The sequence below is a fragment of the Myxocyprinus asiaticus genome, chromosome 42 (genome assembly GCF_019703515.2).
Source record: "Myxocyprinus asiaticus isolate MX2 ecotype Aquarium Trade chromosome 42, UBuf_Myxa_2, whole genome shotgun sequence".
Taxonomy (NCBI): domain Eukaryota; kingdom Metazoa; phylum Chordata; class Actinopteri; order Cypriniformes; family Catostomidae; genus Myxocyprinus; species Myxocyprinus asiaticus.
This window is the reverse complement of record NC_059385.1, coordinates 11,477,442-11,500,952: the sequence shown is the minus strand read 5'-3', so window position 1 is coordinate 11,500,952 and position 23,511 is coordinate 11,477,442. Positions and strand designations below refer to the sequence as shown.

General features: G+C 36.6%; 3 protein-coding genes across 6 annotated transcripts; 2 read left to right on the top strand and 1 right to left on the bottom strand.

Annotated features, from left to right (window-relative positions):
- Positions 1-35: 35 nt before the first annotated feature.
- LOC127432898 (zinc finger and BTB domain-containing protein 21-like) lies at positions 36-8,870 on the top strand. 3 transcript variants are annotated; one of them, XM_051684408.1, is made up of 3 exons: positions 36-297; positions 1,150-1,249; positions 1,464-8,870. In XM_051684408.1, the coding sequence occupies exons 2-3, from the start codon at positions 1,228-1,230 to the stop codon at positions 4,541-4,543; spliced, it is 3,102 nt and encodes a 1,033-aa protein (XP_051540368.1). In that variant the 5' UTR covers positions 36-297; positions 1,150-1,227; the 3' UTR covers positions 4,544-8,870. The 3 variants fall into 3 exon arrangements, with proteins under 3 accessions (XP_051540368.1, XP_051540369.1, XP_051540370.1); XM_051684409.1 differs by lacking the exon at positions 1,150-1,249; XM_051684410.1 differs by lacking the exons at positions 36-297; positions 1,150-1,249 and having other exon boundaries at positions 1,499-1,622; positions 1,957-8,870.
- A 2,629-nt stretch (positions 8,871-11,499) lies between these two features.
- atg101 (autophagy related 101) lies at positions 11,500-13,096 on the bottom strand. Its single transcript, XM_051684437.1, has 2 exons — positions 12,509-13,096; positions 11,500-12,263 (listed from the first exon to the last, which is right to left on the bottom strand). Exons 1-2 carry the CDS (start codon positions 12,758-12,760, stop codon positions 11,859-11,861), a joined length of 657 nt encoding a protein of 218 aa, XP_051540397.1. The 5' UTR covers positions 12,761-13,096; the 3' UTR covers positions 11,500-11,858.
- A 2,119-nt stretch (positions 13,097-15,215) lies between these two features.
- rad51c (RAD51 paralog C) lies at positions 15,216-23,021 on the top strand. 2 transcript variants are annotated; one of them, XM_051684430.1, is made up of 9 exons: positions 15,216-15,664; positions 15,828-16,071; positions 16,995-17,152; positions 17,278-17,411; positions 17,517-17,648; positions 17,782-17,848; positions 17,974-18,034; positions 18,780-18,840; positions 20,343-23,021. In XM_051684430.1, exons 1-9 carry the CDS (start codon positions 15,547-15,549, stop codon positions 20,451-20,453), a joined length of 1,086 nt encoding a protein of 361 aa, XP_051540390.1. In that variant the 5' UTR covers positions 15,216-15,546; the 3' UTR covers positions 20,454-23,021. The 2 variants fall into 2 exon arrangements, with proteins under 2 accessions (XP_051540390.1, XP_051540391.1); XM_051684431.1 differs by having other exon boundaries at positions 15,216-15,724.
- Positions 23,022-23,511: the final 490 nt, after the last annotated feature.

Genomic DNA, 23,511 nt, shown 5'->3' with positions numbered 1-23,511 from the left:
TCCATATACAAATGTAATGCAGCCTGTCTCTTTAATGAGTTTGTGAATACGCGCAAACTCAACTGTTTCAATCAGTCCGTCATCCTCCGCTCATTTCCTCCGTAAACGCCCACTGCTCACACAGCAGCCAATCAGAGCGCAGCACACGTGACGAGCGTTCTTAACGATGACCTCATCCCTAGAGTGGGATGACGTCAAAGACAAGATGGATGGAATCACGACTGCTTCAAGCTCAACGCAACTCTGAAACAAAGTCCTGTGTCGGAGCTCCGCGGCGTCCAAAGCCAGCAAACTAGGGTGAGTTGAAATCCTGAACAACTTTATTTCGTCGTCTCAGCGAAAGAGTTGAATGTTGTTTTGCTAAAATCAGTCTTACCTGACGTAACGCACGAGGAGGATTTTCTCCCTCTCTCTTTCCTGACATATGCAGCTGCTCTCAACCTGTGCAGGATGCGACGTCTGCGCAGACGGCGACAGCAGAGGGTTGTGTGTGCGCAAACGCGTGTTCTAATCGTTTGTTTGTTTGTTTGTTTTTTCCTGTCTTGCGTTTATCTAACTAGTGACTGCATTTTGTGGTGTGCTTGGTAATATGGTCACCGGTTGACAACACGGAATCGACAAATAGTCTTTATTTGTAATGGAGATTTAGAGTAAGGATTTGATAGCGGAATGAATTGAATGGATTGTTTCATTGTTAATAAAAAAATAAAAAAATAAAAAAAAAACTCATGTCTTGTCATGAGCGAACAGTCTTCCAAACAGCGTAAAACCAACTGTAACTAACGTTAGACATGATGTAATCGGCGCTCGTTCTGCGCATGCGTTAACACTGGAAAGGCCCTCACCACTTTTTTGCTCAATACAATTAAACAGTTTGCCGTTTCTGTTTTAATCTTATGCAAATGATAAATGATTTTAGATTTTGAAATGTCAGTGAATTAAATGTCAACAAACTGTATGATTGTTTGCTGTCATGAATTGTTGACAACAACAATTAGTTACGTGCCACTTTCATGTGAAGTGTTTTACTTGTGAATACTTAGTGTTTGTGTTTAAAGGGATACTGAACCCAAAATGACCAATCTCTTATATTTTACTCACCCTCGAATGTCGTTCCAAACTTGTATGACTTTTCTTTCTGGATTTTAGGTAGGATGCTGAGTGTTGACTGATGCTGTCATTTTGGCTAATGTCTTCTTTTGTATTCCATGGAAGAAAGAAAGTCATATGAGTTTGGAACAACACGAGGGTGAGTAAATCATGACAGAACTTGCATATTTAGGCAAATTATTAATTTAAGTTATCCTGTAATAATATTTTATCTGGCATCTTTGTCTACCAAATTGTTGCTTGCACCTTGAATTATATTGGACATTTGTTTTTGTTTTTTTATGCACCATGCTGAATTTGGAATGCCACTAAGTCTTTATTCTTTTTTTTTATATATATATTCTCCTCCAAAGCTAAAATGGAGAGCCTGGTGCACTTCTGTAACCCTGCCCATGGTATTTCACTGCTGGGTGCCCTCAACGAGCAGAGATTAAGTGGCCAACTCTGTGATGTTATCTTGTTAGTTGGTGATCAACAGTTCCAGGCCCACAAAAGCATCCTTGCATCCTGTAGTGAGTATTTCCAGTCTGTATTCTCCCAGAAGGACTCAGAGAACCGTTGCATCATTCAGCTTAACTTCTGCGAGCCTGATGCTTTTGAGATTGTGCTAAACTACATCTACTCATCATCTCTGTTTGTGGAGAAATGCAGCTTGGCGGCTATACAGGAGCTAGGATATAGCCTTGGCATTCCCTTTCTAACCAACATCATGTCCACAAGACCTCAGGCATCATACTGTGTGTCAAGAAAACGCATATTGTTGTCAGAGGAGGATGATGGTGCTTATCAAAAGAGAAGTGTTATTGTACATCAAGGTGATCAGCCTGGCATGGATGTGTTTTCTAGGAGAAGTCATCAGGGAAGGCCGATTAAACAGACCACAGCCATGATCCCAGAGAAACCCTCACTCGCACACGATTTCAGTGATCAGAGTCACACAGGACATGTCAAGCAGAATGAAAAAGAGTCTGACAGTACCTCTGTTAGCAGAAATTCAAACAAAAACCCAGTGGATGGCGACTGTAGATCTATCCTCTCCTCTCCAACATCCATATTGAGACGTCGAACTGAATACCGACCACCATCTATGCGGCCACAACTTACATCCTCAGTTTCTTTTAGTGAGTCCGTACAGCATTCTAGTTTACAGTCGGAGCAACCTGAGGACTCCATAGAAGACCAAATGGAGTTTGCGCATGATCGGAAACCAGCAGGAGAACACCAAGGTCCACGCAACCAAACCGTAGACCGCAGTGGGCCACTTATTAAAAGTCTGCTACGCAGATCCTTGTCCATGGATAGTCCGGTTCCTGTTTTCTCTCCAGCTCTGGAGCTGAAGGACTCGCAAAATAGGGAACAGACCGTGGTGAAGTTAACGACGCCGACAGGAAGATCACCATCCCCTGAAAGCGAGGATGGGGTGTTGAACGATATGCCTCTTATTCTCAGGTCGAGACAACGAAACACGTATGAAACGGAAGGAACTCAGACGACTCCACTTAGAATAAAAGCAGAGCCCAGCAGTCCTCTCGCAGACCCTTCTGAAATCGTTCGCATCACTGTTGGAGATAATTTACCTGTCAATTTTAAAGACTTTCAGGCCAACTATGACGAAGGCCCCAGAGGATATTTCACTCCCTCGATAAAGAGGAAGAGTAAGATGGATGGTAGTTATATGCCCTTTAAAAGAACCAAGCCTGTCAATGAACATCACATCTCACATCAGGACCGTACATTCAGTGAGGTACCTTACACTTCCAACAATGAGAAAAGCAACGAGGAACCTGGAGAACTTAGGCCGAACAAAATGTTCAAATGCTGGAACTGCCTGAAGGTTTTCAGGTCAAATGCGGGTTTGTATCGCCACGTGAACATGTATCACAACCCAGAGAAGCCATATGCTTGTGACATCTGTCACAAACGCTTTCACACCAACTTCAAAGTCTGGACTCATTGCCAAACTCAGCATGGTGTGGTGCAAAATCCCGCACCCTCTTCCAGTTCCTATTCTGTTCTGGATGAGAAATTTCAAAGGAAACTGATCGATATTGTCAGAGAACGTGAGATAAAGAAAGCTTTGATCATGAAGCTCAGGAGAACCAAGCAAGGCCTGCAGTCGCAACCATTTGGCAGGAAATCAAGGCGAACAAAGTCATATGGATGCCCGTTTTGTGGCAAAATGTTCCATTTTCAGTCACAATTAAAGCTGCACATGAAGGGACACTCTGCTGAGACCGCCAGCCTTGACCCAGATGCTGAGAGAGATCTTCAATACAAACAGCAGCAGTTGGCTCATCTTAAAGAGAACCAAGACAAGGATGTCTTTTCTTGCCGGCTCTGCAATGAGAAACTGCCCTCTCTAACTGAGTTAGAAGACCACGAGAGGGCCTGCAGGTATTCTACTGTTTGCCCATATTGTGGCCTCCGATTTTCCAACACGCTCGTCAAGAAAGACCACGAAGCGCACTGCAAGTACAAAAAGCTGACCTGCCTAGAATGTATGCGCACATTTAAGTCCTCTTTCAGTATATGGCGCCATCAGGTCGAAGTTCACAATCAGAATATGATGACCTTAAAAGAGCAGCTGACTCTTGGTCTCCAAGAGAGCAATCACGATGAATCATCCGATGGTCTTGGAGTTCCACCTCCTTCACAAGAGTCAATGAATGATACCAGAGAGGAAGTGGTGTACAGCGACTCATCAGTTCCACCCATGTTTGATTCTGAAGACTCATCATCTTATGTCCCTGAGGACTTGAGTCAGGGAGAGCTGCAAGTGAAAGAGGAACCTCAAGAGGAAGCAGTCTCAGCCAAGGATAACATAAGTGCAACCTGTATTGGATCTGAGGAGCCAGGTGTGTGGCCATGTGAAAAGTGTGGGAAGCTTTTCAGCTCCCACAAAGACCTGGAACGACATCAAGAACTGCTTTGCCACATCAAACCCTTCATCTGTCACATATGTCACAAAGCATTCAGGACCAACTTCCGTCTTTGGAGCCACTACCAGTCCCATATGTCTGCATCTGAAGAACCAGGGATGAGAGAGAATGATGGACTTCCGTCTTCTCCATCTCCTTCCCCACCTCTCACAATTGCTATCTCTGAACCTCCAACTTCTCAAGTATCTCCTCTCAAAGTTATCCAATCTGGGGTGGCTGACTCCGAGGAGGAGCCCAGAGGCTCCATGTCGCCGTCAACCAAACTCAAGAAGCCGGACCAGGACAAGGCCGCTGATGATGAACCCAGAGAACATTCTCACGCCAAGTCAGACAGCACAGACAAAGCTATTACCCCTCAGGAATCAGACACACTATTTTACCATGCCCCAACGCTCTCTGCGCTTACCTTTAAAAGGCAGTACATGTGTAAATTCTGTCACAGGACATTTAAGACGGCGTTCAGTCTATGGAGTCATGAACAAAGCCATACGTAAGAGCTCTAAACGCAGAGTTGCACTTTTGCCATAATTTCTGATTTGTAACCCTAACCATTGGAATTAACTAATTGAAAGGAATACTTCACCAAAAAAAAAAAAGAAAATTATGTCATCTTTTACTCACCACAGTATGATATTCTCAGTGACCACTCACTTATTGCAGAATTCATAATTTTTCCATACAATGCAAGTGAATGGTGAAACAGGCTAACATTTTTCCTGTTCCACGGAAGAAAATAAAACTCAAAACTGGTTTGGAACAACATGATAGTGATTAAATGATGAAATAATTTTCATTTTTGGCTGAACTATCCCTTTAATGGACTTATTTTCCTGACACTGTCTCCTTACAATCACATGAATTATATTGGGATAGACTTCTTTCAGGTTGGTCAAACCCAGGGATTTATTAATGGCATTTGATCATTGTTAATATAAAAATTTTCAGTGAACAGTATTTAGATGAAGTTGAATGCATCTTGGACTGCGTGGCTGAGAGATGCAGAATTTTGTTTTCTAAATAATTTCCCTGTGTTATCTATTTATTATTATTATTGTGTATTACATTTACTTTTCTGGCACTAATGATCAAGAAGGAGAGACTGTTTGGCCTATTGCTAACAAAAACCCAACGATTACTTTTTGTTTTGCCGAAGACATACCGATAATCCACCTCTCTTGTTTTAGTGGCCTTTTTGCTGTTATTTAGCACCTTCAAGCAATTCCAAATAAAGTTTTTCTCCGTTAAAGCACAGGATGGTGCAGACAGAAATGGCACCTATGCAGCATTTCGGTTACAAGTCAGCCCAAAATTCCATCAAGTTACTGAATCACCAATCACTTAGCCACGAACCTTATTGGACTTTTTCTACAAAAAAGATGGATTTCATTCCATATCTAATATTCCCAAAAAAAATCCAGTTTAATTTTATTCCCTCTTCTCTGGCCTAAAATTAGATATTTTGTTTAAAATAGGAAGTTTATTTTTGCCTTAAAGGTAAAAAGAAAAAAAAAATTAAGAAAAAGATTTTTAGGAATAAAACCATTTTAATGATTGTTACATACAAGAGCTAATAATTATAAATTGTTACATTGATCATTGAAGTTAATAGAGGTTATGACATGAAACCACATAAAAGCAATCCTGAAAAGCAGACTTAAATGGCAGATATTAAACTTCACAATTAACTTTGTGAATATTCATAGCGGTGATGAAAACGTGTTTATTATTTAATTTAAACATTGCAAGTTAAGTTGTATTTTTCATTTTATGAGTATTCTGTTAATATGTGTTTCTGGCAGTTATGTAGAATTTCATGGTATTTTCGTTTAGAGGTTGTGAAAAATATTCAATGATTGTATAGAACAAATAGAAGGCTTTATATGTACAAATTGCAGGTTTGGAGTGATGTTCTTAAAGCAGTTATTGTGTGCCTGAAATGTGGATCTTCTCATATTTTTGTTGTACAGGACATGCAGTATATGTGGGAAATAATTAATGGTTGTAGTAGACAAAAATTGTATGAGCCTTAGGATTTTCACACTGTATCAGTACTGTATCAGTACATTGTGAGCTTACAGTGTATGCTCATCTTACCTGAACTCAGTACTCAGTGATTAATGAAGTTTTTGATGCAATGACGTTGAATGGTTGGACATTCCTGATGTTCAGTAGACCTTATGTGTGGCAGTATCACCCAGAGGAGACTTTTGTTATGAAATGTTAAAGCACAATAGCAGTAATCTTATTCCTTGAGATATATATATATATATATATATATATATATATATATATATATATATATATATTTTTTTTTTTTTTTTTTTTTTCATATTTTGCAAGTGTTTGAAATGCTAATGAATTAAGGAAAAGTCTGCTTCCCTTACATTAGGGGATGTTTGGCTTAGCCAGCTTGTGGCCTTTGTTAAGCACAAAATAATCATAATGTACAGTTGAAGTCAGAAGTTTAGTAATAATAGTAGAGAGAATGATTTATTTCAGCTTTTATTTCTTTCATCACATTCCCAGTGGGTCAGACGTTTACATACAATTTGGTAGCATTGCCTTTAAATTGTTTAACTTGGGTGTTTTGCGTAGCCTTCCACAAGCTTCTCACAATAAGTTGCTGGAATTTTGGCCCAGAAAGAACTGGTGTAACTGAGTCAGGTTTGTACGCCTCCTTGCTCGCACATGCTTTTTTAGCCCACACATTTTCTATCAGACTTGAGGTCAGGGCTTTGTGATGGCCACTCCAATACCTTGACTTTGTTGTCCTTAAGCCATTTTGCCACAACTTTGGAGGTATGCTTGGGGTCATTGTCCATTTGGAAGACCAAGGGACATTTCTCCAAAAAGTAAGATCTTTATCCCCATGTGCACTTGCAAACTGTAGTCTGGCTTTTTATGGCGGTTTTGGAGTATTGGCTTCTTTCTTGCTAAGCAGCGACCGAACTTTCTTCATGGCTGATGTCTTGAGATGTTGCTTCAATATATCCACATAATTTTCCTTCCTCATGATGCCATCTATTTTGTGAAATGCACCAGTCCCTCCTGCAGCAAAGCACCCCCACAACATGATGCTGCCTCTCCCATGCTTCACAGTTGGGATGATGTTCTTCGGCTTGCAAGCCTCACCCTTTATCCTCCAAACTTAACGATGATCATTATGGCCAAAAAGTTCCATTTTGTTTCATCAGACCAGAAGAAATTTCTCCAAAAACTATGATATTTGTACCCATGTGCACTTGCAAAGTGTAGTCTGGCTTTTTATGGCGGTTTTGGAGTATTGGCTTCTTTCTTGCTAAGCAGCTTTTTAGGTTGTGTTGATATAGGACTTGTTTTACTGTGGATATAGATACTTGTCTTCTTGTTTCCTCCAGCATCTTCACAAGGTCCTTTGCTGTTGTTCTGGGATTGATTTGCACTTTTCGCACCAAACTACGTTCATCTCTAGGAGGCAGAATGCGTCTCCTTCCTGAGCAGTATGATGGCTGCGTGGTCCCATGGTGTTTATACTTGCGTACTATTGTTTGTACAGATAAACGTGGTACCTTTGGGCGTTTGGAAATTGCTCCGAGATCTTGGCTGATTTCTTTTGATTTTCCCATGATGTCAAGCAAAAAGGCATGGAGTTTGAAGGTAGACCTTAAAATACAGCCATAGGTACACCTCTAATTCAGTACACCTCCTATCAGAAGCTAATTGTCTAAAGGCTTGACATCATTTTCTGGAATTTTCCAAGCTGCTTAAAGGCATTGTGAAATAGTCCATTAAAAGTGAAACAATCTGTCTGTAAACAATTGTTGGAAAAATTACTTGTGTCATGCACAAAGTAGATGTCCTAAACGACTTGCCAAAACTATAGTTTGCTAATATTAAATCTGTGGAGTGGTTGAAAAATTAGTTTTAATGACTTCAACCTAAGTGTATGTAAACTTCTGATTTCAACTGTAAATAGGTTGGTTGCTCTTTGCATTTCCCATTGTCATGTATTTTAGGTTTTGATGGATAGTAAAACATTGCTTTGGTCTTTCTCAAAGCATTGATCATATAATAAGTTGGCTATTTCCCAGGAGAGAAATAGATGGTTTATTTTGCATTTTCATTTGTCCCAGTATTAAATTACACTAAACGTCAGTTTTTTGTTTAGGATAAGAACTAAACCATACTAATAGAGGATCAGTATATGCCCTGATAATAAATATTATAACGTCAGTGATTGACACATTTCCACTAAAATGTATAGTTCATCCAAAAAAATAAAAATAAAAAATTCCATTTAGTCACCCTCATGTTGTTCCAAAGTTGAATGGCTTTCTTGTGTGGAACACAAAAGGAGAAGTTAGGCAAAATGGTAGCATCAGTCACTATTCACTTTTATCATATGGGGAAAAAGGCTAAATGAAAGTGAATGGTATCTGAGGTTGACATTCAGCCTAAAATATCTAGAAAAAAGAAAGTCATGCAGGTTTGAACATGGGGGCAAGTAAATGATGACAAGATTTTTCATTTTTGGGTGAACTATCCATTAAAGATGGTTAATTGAAAGATGGATTGACATTGAATGAACAGGGATGAAAGAACATTTTAATCTTCAAAACACATTTTTGTGGTCTTTCTTTGACTTTGTTTGATATTTTCTCTGTTTTATTAAAAGTATATCTTTTTGGTATTCCTGTGGTAACACTGCAATAACTAATATTCGTAAGCACTTGAATTGTTCTAATGTGGCTTTAAAAACTGTATCAGTTTTTGTGTTAAAGCATTTTTCTACTGTTTTCTGTGCTTGCTTTCTAAAATAAATATCAATAATGTGCAAGAGAATGTGTGTTTATTCTGCCTCCCCTTATTTGGAAACAATGACGATATAAATTAAATCTAAAGTACATTTATACATTTTAGACAATTAATTAGCTGATATTTGGCTATTTCGAGATAATCATGTTTTCTTGGCTGATTAACTTTAGTTAGAACTAAGTCTTTCTAACAAGTCAGTCCATTGGCGGCCATCTTTGGAAGCTCCCAGGAGGCCATTTCCAGTGATGACAGTGCAGCTCCTATCTGCTTGAATTGGGAACACTGAAATCTCAAAAACTGCTTGCAAAGCTTAAGTTTAAATGACATATTTCAAATCAGCAGTAAAATCTGACAACACTGGTATTATCAATTTTGCTTCTTTACATTATATTATGCAAAAAAATGCAATTTTCCTGGCTTGTACAACTAATGCGCATGCACGTTCTCGAGTTGATTGGCTATTTTACCTGTAAGGCTGGACTTCCTTTCTACATCCATTGACCATTGGCGCTAGAGCTGCTTGGTTGGGCATTCCAATTTCTCCCATTCATTTTAATAGAAGTGGCCCGTCTCTGCTTAATAGTCTCTGACTAAGTTCTTCCCATGTCAGTTCCAAAATCCACAGACAACATTGTCAATGGATAATGGACATTTTCATGTTTTCAAGTATTGTTTTTGTTCATTTTGATTAATGTTGTCACAGTCGCCGTTGTTCCAAGGACTCTTATTTTGAAATAGTTTTTGTCTCGTCCCCAAACTACATTTCCCAGGATTCACTGCCCTCATCACAAGCCACCTGTTCTCCATTCCCTCATCAGCACCTTGTGTATAAATACCCTCTTGTTCAGTTCCATCATGGTCAGTTCTTGTTCGTTGTTGCATGGTTTATGTTACCGCAAACGATTGTCTTGTTTTGTAACTTTAGTCATCATCTTCTGTGTATTCTTGCCTTCTTTTTATTGTGAATTAAAGGATTGCTGCACTTAGATCCTGCTCTCTCGCCTCATCTATACAAAATGCGACAAATATTACGTTAAGTATTTATTTTTATTTTTACAATTTTGTGGACATCTCCTCTGCAATCATTCAGTTATGTAATTGAAATATTGGCCACCCATCCAGCCTCTTTAAAAACTGTCACTGTTCATTGAAAACCTGTATCATTTACAATAATGTCACTTACAGACTGTAAAATGTCACTTAAAAGAATGAAATTCTGTTTGGGGCTTTAAAAGACATCATTCTGGTTACTTTGTTCTTGAAATTTAGATAAAAGGTATGAAATAGGAAAAAAACATTCTTTTTTGGCCTTAAGTTAAAAGGTTTTTGCCACTGCTCTCACAAGTCATGCACTGTATTCTTCAAGGACACTTCACAATAAGGTTCCATTTGTTAAAATTAGTTAACAAACTAAAATGAAGAATACTTTTACATACATTTATTAATCTTAGTTAATGTTAATTTCAACAAATACTAATACATTTTTTAAATCAAAAGTTGTATTAGTTAACATAAGTTAATGCACTATGAACTAACAATGAACAATTGTATTTGTATTAACTTTATCAAAGATTAATAAATGCTGTTAAAAATATATTGATCATTATTAGTTCATGATACCTAATACATTAATTAATGTTAATAAATGGAACCTTATTGTAAAGTGTTACCATACAATTTTTACATGAAGTTGTCTTTTGATCTGCCACTCCAGAAATTCCTTAATTGTCTTTTACCATGTGAAATACTTTTTTAAAATAGTTGAATATTTTTTAAATTATAAGAGAATTTGCATCACTAGCCCTAGAATGCATATGTGGGTCATATGGTATTCAATGCATTTAATACTGGTATTATTTTGGTAATACATTGATTGTTTTCAGTTTCCATATGTTATGTAATGAAATATATTAAATACCATGTTCACATTCGTATTTGTGTAGTATGCAGCTATAGAAAGTTATCATTCAGCCGATCTTTTTATCCAAAGTGCTTGAAGTGCATTATACCAACTACAGGAACAGTCCTCATGGAGCAACCTGAGATTAGATGACTTTTCACAGCAAGGGGGTGAGTGTATTTGAACCTGCAAGTATTTGTTTTCCAGTACGCCTCATCACTGAACAACAACTATAGCTGCTAGAGTAATAACTACAGTGTAATATGGCAATATAGAGTACACAAGGTTGTCATTTTTATAACAATTATCTTTGTAAAAATCCTAGTCCATTGTATTTATACTGTATGTATGTATTTGTGTGTGTAAAGTTGTTAAACATGTTAATTGCCAATATTTCTGTTATACAGGCTTTTTTACACCCAAAACTACTATTCCATTTCCAATGTCTGAAACTCTTCATAACTGAATAAAAGATATCAACTATTTAAAATTTTGAATTTATTAATAATATTAATATAAGTTAATTTTCCTTAAAATACATAGTTTTATAAAGAATAAGCATCTAGATTTCACCTGGGTCTTTTATTGACCCACATATGCATTAAAGGGGGTGAAGTTACATATGCGTTCTAGTGTTAATTTTTGTGCTTAAATTGATGTAATTACAACATCCACTATTATCAGGTTAAGACAAAGTCAAAGATGAACAAATTCAAAAGAACAGCAACTGTATATAATTGAGTGTACATCATTATATTTTATTAAAAAAAAAAAAAAAAGAAAACTTTAGGAGTACTACACTGAATAATATGCTTGTTTGAACTGTTAGTCTTTCAAAACAGTGCAAAGATATCAGACACCATTATTATACTAATTAAGTGTAGTGATTTCTTAAAAAAAAACAAAAAAAAAAAAAAAACATTCAGGAGTAATGAAATTCTGACATCAAGTTAGCAATAACTTAACCAGAAATAATAAAAAACAAAATTTGTATTCTGAATTATGTGCAGTAACATATCAACGGTCAAACGTGTGTGAAACCTGTGAAATTCTCTTTTACATCATCATCAAGGTCCAAGAAGCATCATGTTTCATCAGCAATAAAGTCACAACCTTTATAATGCAAGAGTGTCTTTGATAAGCCTTCTCATAGTGGTGCTCACTGACGTCCCCAGAGAATCAGTGATCTGGAAAGTGATCTTGTACAGATACGGCTGGACATCTTTCAAACTTGTATCAAACACATTATCCACCTCTGATTGTGTGGGCATCTTTGGGAGATACTCATGACGGTTGATCACTTCCACAATATTGATGACCTTCTCGCCGAGCTTCTCGCCAACTTTCTCCCTGCATATCTGACGCTCCTGTTCGTTGGCCAGGTTTACAACATTGACCTTGATGCTCCACACCTCCCAAGGGATGCATTCATCTGAAAAGGGCCAACGGGACTTCTTTTTCTGATAGAACTCCAGAGAGATCTGTCCCATGCCATCACTCCCAGAATTCCCAAGAGCATCCTGGGAATACATAAAGTTGTGGTTAAAACGTGTAATAACAATAGGAATGCTGTTACCATGATATGTGCATTGTACTGCAAGGTACTTGAAAAAATACCATGGTACATGTCCAAAATAAACGTAATGGTAGAACCATAGCAGAGCTCAACTAAACTAAAAATCTATATCTTATTACAATATTGCTATAGCAAATAGTAACCTGTAAATGAATGATCAAAGTGAACAGAATCGGGTGTTTAATTTACCTTAAATTCGGCCACTGCTTTCCTGATAACCCTGTCGAGTTCATCAGAAGACACTCGCACGAATGTGAAGTCGATAAAGTCGCAGTCCACGTCCTGCGTTCCCACTGTGCCGATGGAGTATGTGCCCTCTTTCTTATAGTGAAATTTCCCTGTGCTGCGGTGCAGGAGGATGGTGTGCAGGAGGGCCAGCATGGCCTCATCCACCTGTCTGCCCTCCACTGACACCTCGAGGACCTCTGATCGACAGTTCATACTGATCTATACTGCTCGATGACTATCAAAAACACGGAGACTCTCTTATATGTGGTGTTCTGAACTCAAATATGACAGATATACATGGACCTGGACACATCCAGCTGTTCAGTACACTCACTAACGCGGTCTAATACTCGAAGTAACAATATAGTACGGACTAAACTATCTATTTACGCCAATCAAATGTAATTTAGGCTCTTAAAAATGCGTGTATATGACATGTTTACCTGGCGTATGACAAGTCGATGCGCATTATGTTTTTCTCGGGATGGGGAACTCTTGTTTTGTCAACATACGTCAAATCTATACGGAGTGCGATAAGGGACAATTCTAGTTAGACGTTTGAGTAAGCGATTGGGTGGGGGGGTGGTTTGAGGTACACAATGTTTTATAGCTCGAAAAATAGTAGTTAATTAGCTTGTGCAAATTCATTATTATGTACAATATTAGACTTTAACCCCTTAGAGAGCCAAGTATTGATATATATGGTATATATATATATAGGGTTGAGGAGTAACGGAATACATGTAACGGGATTACTTATTTAAAATACAAAATATAAGTAACTGTATTCCACTACAGTTACAATTTAAATCATTGGTATTTAGAATACAGTTACATTCAAAAAGTATTTTAATTAATGAAGAGATTATTTTGCATTTTATTGTCATTTGTTTCATTTAATATTTAGTCCTTTCAGATGGAAAACATTTATACATATAAATGATGTGATCCAAAGTGCATTTGAACAGCAGTGAAACACTTTCTTATGATGTGTTACATTCATACGAGCAGACAGAGAAGTAAATTTGAAGTAAGTTTGAGGGAGCAGAAGAAATAAAAATAAACCTTGTGTAAATTGTCAGCTTTACGCTAAGCTAAACTGCTATTTCTAGCCATTTTACATGCACGTTACCAGGCATGATCATATTTTTTTATCAAGAAAATTCATGTTGGATCATAATTTCTTTTTTTCCTAGTAAGACCTTTGATACTAGGGCAAAAATCATATTCTTGATAATAATTTTTGTATTGTTTTCCTGTAAAAATATCAACAACAAAAAATCCTTAAAACAAGATCAGTTTGATTTATCTTGTTTAACAACACTGCATAAGATATTTAGGTTTTTCAGAGAATGTATTTTTAACATGTGTATTTTGTCTTACTGTACTGTCAGAGTTTTTATAGTCAAAACAAGTGAAAAAATCTACCAGTGCTGAAGAAGTAATCCAAAGTATTTAGAATACGTTACTGACCTTGAGTAATCTAACGGAATACGTTACAAATTACATTTTACAGTATGTATTCTGTCATCTGTAGTGGAATACATTTCAAAGGTAACCCTCCCAACCCTGTATGTGTGTGTGTGTATATATATATATAGATAGATAGATAGATAGATAGATAGATATACAGTACTGTGCAAAAGTCTTAGGCAAAAACATTTTGTCTTAAGATAGTTATTTATATCTTCTGCTTTACTGTGTCAACAGGAAATACATTTTTGATTCCTAAACATTCCTTTTGCAAATAATATAGATAGAACATTAGAACAGTCAGCTCTGCAACAGATGGCATGGCCCCCACAGTGCCCCCTACTGAACAAAATACACTAAATATGAGATACTGTATGTGGCGAATTCTCCAAGATGCTTGAAACAACCTGCCTGCCAATGACCTTAAAAAAACTGTGGCAGGTGTAACTAGGAGAACTGGTGCTGTTTTGATGACAAGTGTGGTCACAAAAAATCATAATTTATCTTTTATATTAACAGCACTTTGTACGAAGTTAACTGATCAATAAAAACTATGGCATTATTTTTGAAAAAAGCTTCACCATACAAAATTTTTCAAAAGTGCCTACAACTTTTGGACAGTAGCCTACTGTATACTGTTTATACAGTACAGTACTGTGTGTGTATATATATAATATATATATAAAAATAAAACAATTATTATTATTTATTTTTTTCTAAGCATATATTGTTTTGGGGTGACTTAGCAAGCTGTGACGTGTGTGTATGTGTGTGTGAGTGTGTGTGTGTGTGTGCGTGCCACTGACAAAAAAATTAAAAATAAATAAATAAAATAATAATAATAAATAAAACTTGATTTCTAAGCAACCAACCAAAACTGTTGTTGTGATACAGTTCATCGTGTCAGCTACTGTTATGTCTAGTTTTTTTATTTATAATTTCTAATAAAAATGAGTACAATTTAATTGCTTTACGCAAACGTTGTAATTCTGCTACTGTTGGTCTCTTGAGGGTTAAGTGATTCAGCAAATATCTTTTAAAAAAATAAATTATTTCTGACCAAGGACTCAGCTAATCGTGTTTTCACCTCCATTTTAAAGCAATAATAATTTAAAACATTTGCAATGAAAAAATCTCCGATTTTAAATAAACGTGTGAACGCCGCCTTGGGACTTTTATTTTGAAGCGTATTTTTTCTGTGTACACAAACGGAAACAACACTGCTTTTGCTGTTTTGGAGGGAGTATCAAAAATGTATCAACAACAAGAAGTCCAAGCGAGTTTGTATTTTTTCCGTTTTAAATAAGTTCAAAACGGTCAGTTGCGTACAGAACTTGCAAAAAGTAGAAAAACAGCAGGCTGAAAGAGACTTTGATTGTGTTTGCCCCAAAATGGGCTGCATAATATGGTTCCGATGTACTGACAGCTGTCATAAACAAGGACAGTAGCAACGCACACATTTAAAACGGGACTTCATCTTGTTTTTTGTTTTGTTTTTTTGTTAGTGTCACCTCTTGTAGTACACAATGCAAAGGACTGTGCCAAGCCTCCCTCTGGCGCCTTCAGTGAAGGTAAAACTAATCAATGCTGGTTTCCAGGTGGCCGCAGATTTGATTGACCTGCGTCCTCTTCAACTCTGCAAAGGTATTTTACCATCACCACCTCAACAACAGTGCTGTATTTGGAGCTGGAAATAGCACACAAGTACTTACATTACTCTCTCACTAATAGAAATACCAATTACTGTTAGAATAAAAAGAAAGTTTCACATTTTGTTGGATGTGCAATGGTTATTTTTTTCCCACAGAGGCAGGGATATCACAACAGGAGGCAATGGAGGTGTTGCAGATTTTGCGCTGTGATACCCAAACTCACCAGCAGGGAGCAGCAACAGAGAGCTTAACGGCACTGGATCTCCTGCACAAAGAGCAGGCTTTGGGAAGCATTGTGACATTCTGCTCGGACTTGGATGATGCCCTTGGAGGGGGAGTGCCTGTTGGAAAGACCACCGAGATCTGTGGAGCTCCTGGTGTCGGAAAGACCCAACTATGGTATGAGAATAAATGGAATAAACCAATTCTTTTGGATAGAGGCCATACATTGATTGCATTGCAATTGTCTGTGTAACATTTTATGTTAATAAAATGTCACATACTCCATTTGTGCATCTTAAATGCAGTTTGACCACTTTGTGTGTTTATATTAGATGGTAGTTTAAAGGAATATTTCACCCAAAAATGAAAAACCTTTTACTCACCCTCATGCCATCCCAGTTGTGTATGTCTTTCTTCTGCAGAACACAAACAAAGATTTTTTTGAAGAATATCTCAGCTCTGTAGATCCATACAATGTATGTGAATGGTGGTCAGAACTTTGAAGCTCCAAAAACACATAAAGGAAGCATAAAATTAATCCATATGACTCCAGTGTTTTATTCCATATCTTCAGAAGAAATATGATGGGGGTGGGTGAGAAACAAATAAATATTACGTCCTTTTTTTTTTTACTATAAATCTACACTTTCACTTCCACATTCTTCTTCTTTTGTTTTTTTGGCGATTCACATTCTTCCTGCATATCGCCACCTATTGGTCGAGGCAGGTCAAAGATGAAGCGTTATAGTAAAAAAGACTTAAATATTGATCTCTTTCTCTCCCACACCTATTATATTGCTTCTGAAGACATGGATTTAACCACTGGAGTCTTATGTCTCTAAAGAGTCTTACTTTTATGCTGCTTTTATGTGATTTTTGGAGCTTCAAAGTTCTGGCGACGATTCACTTACATTGTGTGGACCTACAGAGCTGAAATATTCTTCCAAAAATCTTTGTTTGTGTTCTGCAGAAGAAAGACATCTGGGATGGCATGAGGGTGAGTAAATGATAAGAGAATTGTCATTGTTGTGTGAACTATTCCTTTAACATTGTTTCAAAAAATGTTGTAGTTTATTGTAATAGAGACTTTTTTTTCTAAGCATGCAGTTGGCTGTGGATGTACAAATTCCAGTGTGTTTTGGAGGTCTGGGAGGAAAGGTGTTGTATATAGACACAGAGGGCAGTTTCTTGGTGCAGCGTGTAGCTGATATGGCAGAGGCAGCTGTGCAGCATTGCATCTTGTTAGCAGAGGATGCAGGTATGATCCGAAAAACTTTGAGATATACCTAATACTGCTCACCTTTAGTTTCAATAGAGGTATACACATTTTTGTTTAATTATGGCACACTATGTATTATTATCTGTTTTTGCTTTTCCTCATAGAACAGAAAAAAGCCTTAGAGGAACTTACTGTTGAGAACATCCTTTCCAATCTCTTCCTGGTCCGTTGCCATGACTACGCAGAACTGTTAGCTGAGGTTTACCTCCTACCTGACTTCCTGGCTGAGCATCCTGAGGTAAAAAGCTCTAAATAAAGAACAACAATAGGACAAATCATTCAACACAATAATGCTACTGCTATATGCTTATAAATTACTCGTTGTAATATTGTCCAATGACAGGTACGTTTAGTTGTGATTGACAGCATTGCCTTCCCGTTCCGGCATGACTTTGAGGATCTTTCTCGGAGAACCCGCCTCCTGAACGGCCTTGCCCAGCAGCTCATCCAATTGGCAACACAACGCAGTTTAGCGGTACAGTTTAGAACACTGCACCTCTCACAGCTGCAACAAAGAACAATGAATAACAAACAGCAACTTTTAAACATAAAGCATTTGAAAATAAATTCATTTATTCACAATAACCACTGTTATTATGTGTCCTTAGGTCGTGTTGACCAATCAGATGACCACAAGAGTTTCAAATGGCCAATCCAAGCTGGTTCCTGCATTAGGTAAGGCATGGCAGAAATGTATGCATTGTTTTGGTACGTCGTTTTCACTGTGTTTTCAGAATACTAATTCATATCCACTAGCCAAACATTTGAAATGACAAGATACACATTTCATTGGTCAACAGGTGAGAGTTGGGGCCATGCCGCCACACAGAGGCTCATCCTGCATTGGGAAGGACTGAAAAGGTAAACACAGACTTTTTGCTTTGCTAAGGCAAGCATCACTATTAATATTGCTCATATGTAAGATTAGGATTTTGAACGAATCCCCTAACCCTATAGAGAACACCCTAGCAACCACATAGCAATGCACTTAGAACACTCTAGCTTCATGGTGCCCACTTTTGCACCAGCGAGCACCACTCACATTTTCTTCAGAAAATGAAAATATCTAGTTGTATTTGAAGGTGTTTTTTGTGGCTGTGTGCCAGTGTGACTTTTCTCTACTGGATTAGTCTTTTAGTCCTCCCAGCCTGACTCAGCAAAATGTTGCTTTAGAAAGTAGCAGCCAACATCTGTGGTGTTCTCAGCCAAATGTGTCTCCTGGAGAGAGATTGAGAGTGTGTTGCGTAAACTCTTTACCCTTCACCTCGGTGGGTGATGGAATGAATCACATTGAACAAGTAGCTTGCTTTGCCTTCTGCAGCCAGACCTTATTCATAATGCATCCTGCATACCTGCCAGTCTATTACTCTATAGCAGCAGGCAACAGAGAGGCACATAGTGTCTCCATCACGCTGTTTTCTCTTTCCCAGTTTTGCCATAAATTTGAAGGTCTTCCCACTGGTCATACTGTTCAGCTTCATTGCATTTGAATTGTTGCAGCCCCTCCTGCCTTAAACTGAGCAAGACAAGGTCAGAGAGAGGAAAACAATGCATTGTATTGAAAACAGTTTTAAATGTATTTCTCATCTGTCAACTCTCTCTTTAGGCTTGCCTCCCTGTACAAGTCCCCGAGTCAAATGGAGGCCACAATTCAGTATCAGATTACAGTAAGTTTAAAAGTACCAAATGGCTCCTAGGTAAAACTGTAAGTGCTAACTTACTACCTAACTACCAAACTAAATAAATAACTAATTAACTAACTAACAAAATTAATTAAAATAAAGGATAGTTGACATGCTGTGTCAAGCAGTGTCCTGCAGTGTGGTATGCTATACTTCATCTAAAACTACTTCATACAACTATTTTCACTAACACTTTATAATAAGGTTGTATTTGTTAACATTAGTTAGCTGCATTAATTAACAATACATTTGCAGCATTTATTAATCATGGTTAATGTTAATAATGTCAACATATACTGATACATTCTTTAAATGAAGTTGTGTATGTTAATATTAGTTAATGCATTATTAACTAACAGGAACTTACAATAAACGGTTGTATTTTCATAAATTAACATTAACATTTATAAATGCTGTAAAATTACATTGTTCATTGTTAGTTCATGATACCTAATACATTAATAATGTTAACGAATAGAACCTTATTGTGTTCTTCTACTTGTATAATTATTATGCATGCAGTTTTATGTGCTTATATCAATTCAGAAACTATGTGGAATATTGGTACTTTTAGAAATTAATTTGTCACACAGCGGGAATATTTAACTGCAAAAAAGCAAAAGGTGAACTTAGTGAAATCATGACCATTTACACTAAAACATTGACTTTATACAAATATTCACCTTTACACATTCTTATAAATCTAACTAAAATCTTGATGTTGAAAGTACTACAGTTAAAGTGATAGTTCACGCAAAAATTAACATTCTCTTATCATTTACTCATCCTCATGCCATCCCAGTTGTGTATGACTTTCTCTCTTCAGCAGAACACAAACGAAGATTTTTAGAAGAATATTTCAGTTCTGTAGGTCCATCCAATGCAAGTGAATGATGATCAAAACTTTGTAGCTCAAAAAAATCACATAAAGGAAACAGAAGAAATCCAGAAGACTCCAGTGGTTTAATCCATATCTTCAGAAGTGATATAAATGGTGTGGGTGAGAAAAAGATCAAAATATATGTCCTTTTTCTATTTTGTTACCCCAAATCTCCACTTTCACTTTCACATCTGAAAGTGAAAGTCAAAGTGGAGATTTAGAGTAAAAAGAGACTTAAATATTGTTCTGTTTCTCACCCACACCCATCATATCACTTCTGAAGATATGGATTAAACCACTGGAGTCTTCTGGATTTCTTCTGTTTCCTTTATGTGATATTTTTGAGCTACAAAGGTAGCTCCAAACTACAGAGCTGAAATATTCTTCTAAAAATCTTCGTTTGTGTTCTACTAAAGAAAGAAAGTCATACACATCTGGGATGGCATGAGGGTGAGTGAATGATGAGAGAATTTTCATTTTTGGGTGAACTATCCCTTTAATGTTGATGTTATTTGTCAACTTCACAAAGTTATGGGAAAATATAGGTGTGTTATGTTCTGTTCCTCACAGTTTGGTCATTTCTCTCACTCTCTTTGTGACCTCACAGTTCCAGGGTTTCAGGGATGCCCCAGATGAATCCAGATCTGCTATGTCATCTGTTGATTCTTCTCTATCAGAAAATCACAGCAAACGCCCTCGAATGGAGGATCAGACTTGAGGGTTTTCTGCAGACCATTCAGTTTTCAAAGCAGTAGGCAGAAAGCCACTTCACAGTTAGAAATCTGCTTAAAAAGGAAAACATTGGAGTTGGACTGTAGAGTTAGTTTTATGTGAAAAGGAAATTAAAGATGATTAACTGATTTATTAGTAGAATAAGATATAGTATAATCAAAGTAAGCTTTTAGTGATTTGTGCAATGTTCCACAACTGTGTTTTTTTAAATGACTGTTCATTCATTTATACAACATAATAGTGTTTTTATTTGACAGTAAAATAAAAACAAAGACATGATAGCTGGGAAATAAGTAGTGGGTTAGGGATTTTCTCTAGTATAGTTTTCACACAAGATCCATCAGTGTTACCATAAAGGGAGAAATAATAAAAATGCAAAACCTTTCCATCATAACTTAAATTGCTTGACGAACTAAGTTAGACTGTATATCTGTCAAATTATTTGGATCCATTCCTGATATTTATTATTCCATAGCACTTTACCCAGCTAATCTACTGTATGTAATAAATGCTAAATTGTTTTCCTGGAGCTTCAAGTGCTAGCGATTAGTCAAAGTAACTGACAATCTCTTGTTGTTAATCATGTCATTTAAATTGCCTGGGCAAAACTTTGTGCCATTATTTGTAATGAACAAAATTTGTCACAATTTATTGAGTAATTTGGGCCTTATGAACCCAGTAAGAAGGCACTGTTTTGTAAAGGTCACATCAGATTGACTTGCTGCCTGTGACAGTATGGAGATAAAGAGCTTACTGCCCACATTACATCTCAGTAACATTAATAATTCAGCCACAAATTGTGCCTGTTCAATATCAGTTTATCATCCAGGTTTTGGTTCACTGGCATTGTACAGTATGTGTGTGTTAAAAAAGAGAGAGGTTCGTCTCTTTAATTGAACTACACACTAGAAAGCCAGCATTATATCAGCACAAAGAAAAAGTATGAGCACTTCACCTCATAATTCCTTGGCTGGCAATAGTAGTTTTGAAACACAGTAAAAGAACTGGGTAACACTTTACAATAAGGTTCCATTTTTTAACATTAGTTAATGCATTATGTATCATGAACAAACTATTAACAATATATTTGTTACATTTATAAATCTTTGTTAATGTTAGTTAATAAAATACAATTGTTAATTGTAAGTTCATGTTAGTTCATAGTGCATTAACTAATGTTAATTGTTTGTTCATGACACCTAATGCATTTACTAATGTTAACAACTGGAACCTTATTGTATAGTGTTTCCAAGAACTGATTTAAAGGGATAGTTCACACAAAAATGAAAATTCTGTCATCACTTACCCTCATGTTGTTCAAAACCTATACATTATGATTTTAATGTGTGGCCCACAAAAGGAGTTGTTAGGCAGAATGACAGTCATTGTATAAAAAAAGATGCTGTGCAAGTCAATTATGGCTGAGGCTGTCTGTCCCCAAAATACTGCCTAGCATCTCCTATATTATGTTCTACATTAGAAAGAAACTCATATGGGTTTGGAACAACCTGAGGGTGAGTAAATATTACAGAATTGTATTGTCAAGGTAACATGAACCAATAAGCTACATATAATTTATGCCAATTTCACTACTGTATAAAGACAAGGCCTGTTGTTCTTTACAAAAGTACAACCATATTCTGCCAAAATACCACAGTTACTACATTATTTCACTTAACCATAATAAATACACTAAATATGGGATGTCCTTTAAACAGTGTAAGAAGCTCTCTGAAATTTTGTCATTTTTATTTTCCAGCAGTATCTGTTACTGTGATATTTTGATTATGGTTACCCCAGTCATTTTTTTTTTCCTAAGGCTTGATATGCTGTGGATATTATGGCAATCCCCGGTTGTACTAACAATGCCTGGGAGCGGAACAGTTAATTCCCAGCGATGATGTGAAATCTACAACAGTTGTTATTTTTAGCTTAAGCTCTGATGTCCTATATACATGCACACCGTTCGCTACCAGCACATCACTTACTGAGTTTTTCCACTGATAACATTCTCTCAGAGCTGTTTGAAAGTCATTTGAAAATTAAAAGCTCAATATAATGTGTTAATAGCCAAATATAATGGTTTCATATGAGTCCCGCAATAGATCACTAGTATAGACTAATTAGATTTTAATAATAGACTAATGTCTTGTCTTCCATCAAATTTTAGGGCTTAAAAATATAGCCTTGTGTATGATGTCAGATACAAATATTATATATATATATATATATATATATATATATATATACACACACACACACACACACACACAGTATTTATATATTTTTCTTTTCTTTTTTTCTCCCTACGTCCACCCCCTTTATTACGTATAGAAAACCAGAGCACAGCATTAAAAACATAGAGAATGTAATACACCAATGTATACCAAGTATTACAAGTGAAATTTACAAAGAGTAACAAAAACAAAGACTTCTAAAAGAAGGTTATAGTACCTTGGAAAATTCAACAAAGTTCAACAAACAGATAAATTTGGGTATAGAATCAAGACAATTGTTTTTATGTATGCATTATTTATGATTCAAAATAAAAGAAATAAACCACCACTTGTGTTTGTGTGATTAGTACTTGAACATATATATATATATATATATATATATATATATATATATATATATATATATATATATATATATATATATAGTATATACACCGATCAACCACAACATTAAAACCACTTGCCTAATATTGTGTAGGTCCCCCTCGTGCCGCCAAAACAGCACCAAATTCTGAGATGATATTCTTCTCACCACAATTGTACAGAGTGGTTATCTGAGTTACCGTAGACTTTGTCAGTTCGAATCAGTCTGGCCATTCTCTGTTGACCTCTCTCAACAACATGGCGTTTCCATCAGCAGAACTGCCGCTCACTGGATGTATTTTGTTTTTGGCACCATTTTGAGTAAATTCTAGAGACTGTTGTGCGTTAAAATCCCAGGAGTCAGTGAAAATCAGCAGTTACTAGAAATACTCAAACCAGCCCATCTGGCACAAACAATCATCCATGCGATTATCTAATCAGCCA

Coding starts and splice junctions, on each gene's coding strand:
- LOC127432898 (XM_051684408.1), top strand. CDS start 1,228: ATGAGTTTGGAACAACACGAGG. Junction 1,250..1,463: donor GAGTTTGGAACAACACGAGG/GTGAGTAAATCA, acceptor TCTCCTCCAAAG/CTAAAATGGAGAGCCTGGTG.
- atg101 (XM_051684437.1), bottom strand. CDS start 12,760: ATGAACTGTCGATCAGAGGTCCTCGAGGTGTCAGTGGAGGGCAGACAG. Junction 12,264..12,508: donor AAGCAGTGGCCGAATTTAAG/GTAAATTAAACA, acceptor ATGTATTCCCAG/GATGCTCTTGGGAATTCTGG.
- rad51c (XM_051684430.1), top strand. CDS start 15,547: ATGCAAAGGACTGTGCCAAGCCTCCCTCTGGCGCCTTCAGTGAAGGTA. Junction 17,412..17,516: donor TCCTGGCTGAGCATCCTGAG/GTAAAAAGCTCT, acceptor GTCCAATGACAG/GTACGTTTAGTTGTGATTGA. Junction 18,035..18,779: donor CATTGGGAAGGACTGAAAAG/GTAAACACAGAC, acceptor CTCTCTCTTTAG/GCTTGCCTCCCTGTACAAGT.